Source organism: Magallana gigas, chromosome 2, assembly GCF_963853765.1.
Source record: "Magallana gigas chromosome 2, xbMagGiga1.1, whole genome shotgun sequence".
Taxonomy (NCBI): domain Eukaryota; kingdom Metazoa; phylum Mollusca; class Bivalvia; order Ostreida; family Ostreidae; genus Magallana; species Magallana gigas.
This window is the reverse complement of record NC_088854.1, coordinates 46,072,757-46,077,385: the sequence shown is the minus strand read 5'-3', so window position 1 is coordinate 46,077,385 and position 4,629 is coordinate 46,072,757. Positions and strand designations below refer to the sequence as shown.

Below are 4,629 nucleotides of genomic sequence, written 5' to 3'. Positions count from 1 at the left end.
TCGTTCTGATTGGCTGAAGAAATTTTTGTTAGCCAATGACAATCGGGTTCACAAATTTCTTCACATCGATCACATGATTACATGTCATACGCCATATTCACGGTGAACAAATTTTGAGGAAGAACAGTCGGGAAAGATATCTTCTTTTAATTCCTTTTTGTGAACAATTCTTTAACTTGGACAATGGCAAATACCCAACCGATCTATACCCCATTCTTTGGCTCAATGGGCGCCACAGCCGCTATAGCTTTCAGTGGTAAGATTATGATAAAAATTAAGTAATGATGACGATTGATCACCACTATTGCTCGGTCTTGCTGGGTACATTGGGTAGAAAATCGGTGTTATATGAGAAATATCTTACGTTTTATCATATAAGATATCTAACTGCTATTAAACAGTTACGATGAAGTATTCCGAAATAAATTGGAAAAAATATTCTAATCTCGTGATCAGTAGGCTTAGCAAATCAATTGTTGAATAGTGTACTATTACAGATAAAATATTTTAAGAATTCTCTGTACATAGACTGATTAAAGTTATATGCTGTTTTACATTTAATTAAAACTGTAAGGAGGATGAGTGACAGTTGTCTCATTTATCTTATTTAGAGCTGGAGACTCTTCTTTCTCTCTCCCCCTCTCTCTCATCTCTCTCTCTTAAAAATTATGAAGTATGTACAGGCATCCTGTTTCAACAGTATGTCTATAAAAATTTAACCATCTTTGCATTTGGTAACCATCAAGTAGAGTAGCTCTTGGACAGAAATATACAGAGATGGAATTATTGTTAAAAAAAAGAATGTTTTAAGTTTTAATGTATGCTGTGTAAAGTGAACCACTCGTTTAAGGATATTCAATCTGATGGACAAAAAGTTGCAAATGCAATATTGGACATAGTAGTGATATCCGTAACACTTTCCATTATATGTTATAGGATATATGTTCTAATATTTGTGCACGAAATGTTTTGCAGTTTGCTTTTTGCAATGACATAATGCAATGGAAAATTTTCCTTTCTTAAAGGATTCCAAAGTTGTCTATACTTTTGAGTCTTTTATATTGACATTGAAGTGACATCAAGAATGCTGGCGGCCTGAATTTTCAGATTTGTGTATATAGTGATAGAGTCATTTAAGAGATAATGTTTGCCCTCTTTCATATACTTGTGTTTATAAAGTCAAGTCCAGACTACCAAGGAATTTTGGTAGAAATTGAAGCCTGCTCATTCAGGTCCCTGTGAATATAGGAGCGGTTATGTCCCAGAATTGTTCACAATTAAAAATTGTTTTTTGGCCATCTTAATTTGTGTGAAAATTTTAGTTTCCTTGATACACTGCAATAGTGATAAGTGCAATGAATGGACTTTTTATGCTGTTAACCTAAAGTGCCTTGACCTATCAATTGTTTAGTGAAGTGTATGATTAATTGTAGCACATTACTTCTATACGTTAACAAACGAGTTTTCAGCTCTCATGGATAGACGGTTCTTAGTCAGTTTATAAGGGCTGTTCCTGATATATTGTTTGGTTGAGACATAAAAAGAACAACAGGTATCATATAAATAAAAAAGTCTCCAGATACAGGATATCGACTTTATATAGAATACACATATCTATCAGCTGATTTGCATAATGATCATGTGATAAAGGTTGGTCAGGTATAGTGGTAACCCAGCTAAGCAAACATCACATGTAGTCTTAGTCATGTGACTATTATGAAGATATCCTCTTACATGAGCAATACTAACAGGCCACATTAAGTGATATCCACTTATTTTTTTTATGTACATGATACAACAACATGTACTAGGTGTTAAGTCGTATCCAGTAGGATTAGCATTTTACATTTATCAGCATTTTAGTGGCTTATTTCTAGTGCAGTAATTTATTACAATTTTTTTAACATATATTTATTAAAAGTTTTTGGGATTTTTTTAAAATTAATTTTTATTTGGTTTTATTATGAAAGGTGTAAGTTTCACTCAGATTTCTGACAGACCTTGCTTAAAATATATAACTCCTGGAATGTATGGAGTCCTCTGTGGCCGTCTCTTGTTTGGAATAGCATTGATTTCCTCCTCTCTCGGTCTGTATGGTGTGGGAGCACAGTTATTGATTCCTTCATTTGTTATGGAGAGATCAGGACAGGAATGTGTAGGACTGAATATCTCATTGATTGAAACAGCTTAGAGCATAGTTGACTGCTTTACAACCATCTCAAGATGAGCTGAGACATCAATATTTATTCTCTCATGGTAAACTAGAGGCAGGTGTCTTCATTCATTCATGTGTGTGTATGTGATTATTAATTTTTTTCTAGACTCCTATTTTAACAAAAACTTTAAAGGTTATTTTGTTGTCCTCCAAAATATTTGTAAGAATGCCCTGGGGCTCCCATATATTAATTATAATTATACATTAATTGTTCAACTGCAGTGGAACTTGACATCATTTCACCTGGAGATGCTATATTACCTTGTAAATTGTTTAGGAAGGATGTGGCTTTGATAAAATGTCCCATCTTCACCCTGACCTTGGGAACACAAAACACGCATAAGTGTTTTCTACCTGAGTAAAGTTTTCTACCTGAGTAAAGCAATCCGAAGGGAAAATAACATTATTGTCATATCAAAACTTTGAACTATAAATAAAATAATAACTGGGATGTTGAAAACTATATTTATCCCGATCTACTGAAAAGAGTCCTTCATTAAATCATAGCTGGGTGTTTTTAGGAATATCTGTGAAAGTTCAAATTTGTCACATGCAATTTCATTTGTATTTCAAATTTGACACAGCTGTAATTTTGAAAATTGACACTATTTTACGGTCAATTTATTACCCAATGTTCAGTGTAATACAGTTACTTATTATATTGATTAATGATATTTTACTGTAGCACCTTAAAGATTCGAGAGTGGTCATGCCTCACAATTTTTACATGTACTTCTGTATTCTCAACACTATTTACTGTCTGTTGTATTCATGGATTTTTTGTGGAGTTGATCCAAGAAACCTTAGGTTCATTGTAGTAACAAAAATATTATGGGTAGGATCATTGTCGACAAATTTTTATGTATGTTTTGTATTCTTGAACCTGTAAATTTTATGAAAACATTAAAAATGGATGATGCCCAACATAAAGAAAAAACAAAAAATATATGTGACAGTGTACTTTCAGTTTCACTTGTTTACATTTTTCAGCCCTGGGAGCTGCCTATGGAACAGCGAAATCCGGCACTGGAATAGCAGCTATGTCTGTGATGAGGCCAGAGCTGATCATGAAATCCGTCATTCCTGTTGTCATGGCTGGTATTCTTGCTATTTACGGATTAGTCGTAGCTGCTGTCATAGCTAACAGTATCGGGAAAGACTACACCCTATTCAAGTAAGTTGCTCTTAACCAATATTCATTGAAATTTTATTTTTTTGGTGAATTGGGATTTAACAATGATCAACAGTCTTAATGAATTTGTACAGTGATATACGCATTGTATTTCAAGTCATGTTATGAGGAAGCTCTTCTATTTGATACCTATAATTTTGTAGAAGTTTCACACACTTGGGAGCTGGTCTCAGTGTTGGTCTCAGTGGTTTGGCCGCCGGATTCGCCATCGGAATCGTGGGAGATGCAGGAGTACGCGGAACGGCACAGCAACCTCGACTGTTTGTTGGAATGATTCTGATTCTCATTTTCGCTGAAGTATTGGGATTATACGGATTTATCGTCGCTCTAATTTTGGCTACAAGAAACGAGAGTTAATTCATTCTCACCATGACTACTGAACTTGTACAAAATTGTCAGAAATGCTGGTCTATTGTTATATTGTGTTTGTAAGAGAGGGGACGATCAAAATATCTCAATAAATCCTGTACATTGAAAGTAAGCCCGTGTAAAACTAATTCATGTCATTTGACATTGTATAAGGTCTGGATATGGTAGTGTTTGTAGAACTGTGTTGTAAGTGCTGTGTTATAATCATTCCTATAGTGGGCCAGTCACTTCTAGATCTTGTGCATCATTTCTGTGATTTGTGTTATAGTTAAACACGGGGTATTCTCAAAGTTTACATGTATCTTCTATAAAAATTGTTAAAAAGTTCAATTTCCATCTCTATCCTGACCTTGAAATTACCCACCATATTCTCTGGTATCTTTCTCATACAATACTCTTTATTATTATATAAGGTACATGTGAACATACATGGACTGTGGAAGTATGTATAAATATTAACTAAAGGTATTTAATATATTGTCTGTTGTTGTTTTTTCTGTCTAGTCTTAAAAAAAAAAAATAATGTATTTGGAAACTGGCAATTCTGAAAAATTTTTGTCATTAGATATTACCTTGTTCATGCTTTTGACACATTTAATATGTCTTGGCCTAGTTTTAACTTCAATTCCATTGTTGCCTAATTATTATTAAAAGAAAGACATCTATATATGTAGAGTTAATGTAATGTAATCTCTCAAAAGGAAACCTTATTTAGATAGATGAAATCACTATGGAGCTAGATCTAGCAGTGAATCTGTATTAGGTCATAATTTTATGATTTCCACCACGCCAAGTGGCAATAAAATTAACAAACAAGTTCCATGTATTGTATTTGTCTTGACTGCATCGTTAA

The 4,629-nt window shown here is 33.6% G+C and overlaps 1 protein-coding gene across 1 annotated transcript; it reads left to right on the top strand.

Annotated features, from left to right (window-relative positions):
• The first annotated feature begins 68 nt into the window (after positions 1-68).
• Positions 69-4,593, top strand: LOC105321566 (V-type proton ATPase 16 kDa proteolipid subunit c). The gene is made up of 3 exons (XM_011419904.4): positions 69-256; positions 3,206-3,389; positions 3,551-4,593. The coding sequence occupies exons 1-3, from the start codon at positions 184-186 to the stop codon at positions 3,762-3,764; spliced, it is 471 nt and encodes a 156-aa protein (XP_011418206.1). The 5' UTR covers positions 69-183; the 3' UTR covers positions 3,765-4,593.
• The last annotated feature ends 36 nt before the right edge of the window (positions 4,594-4,629 follow it).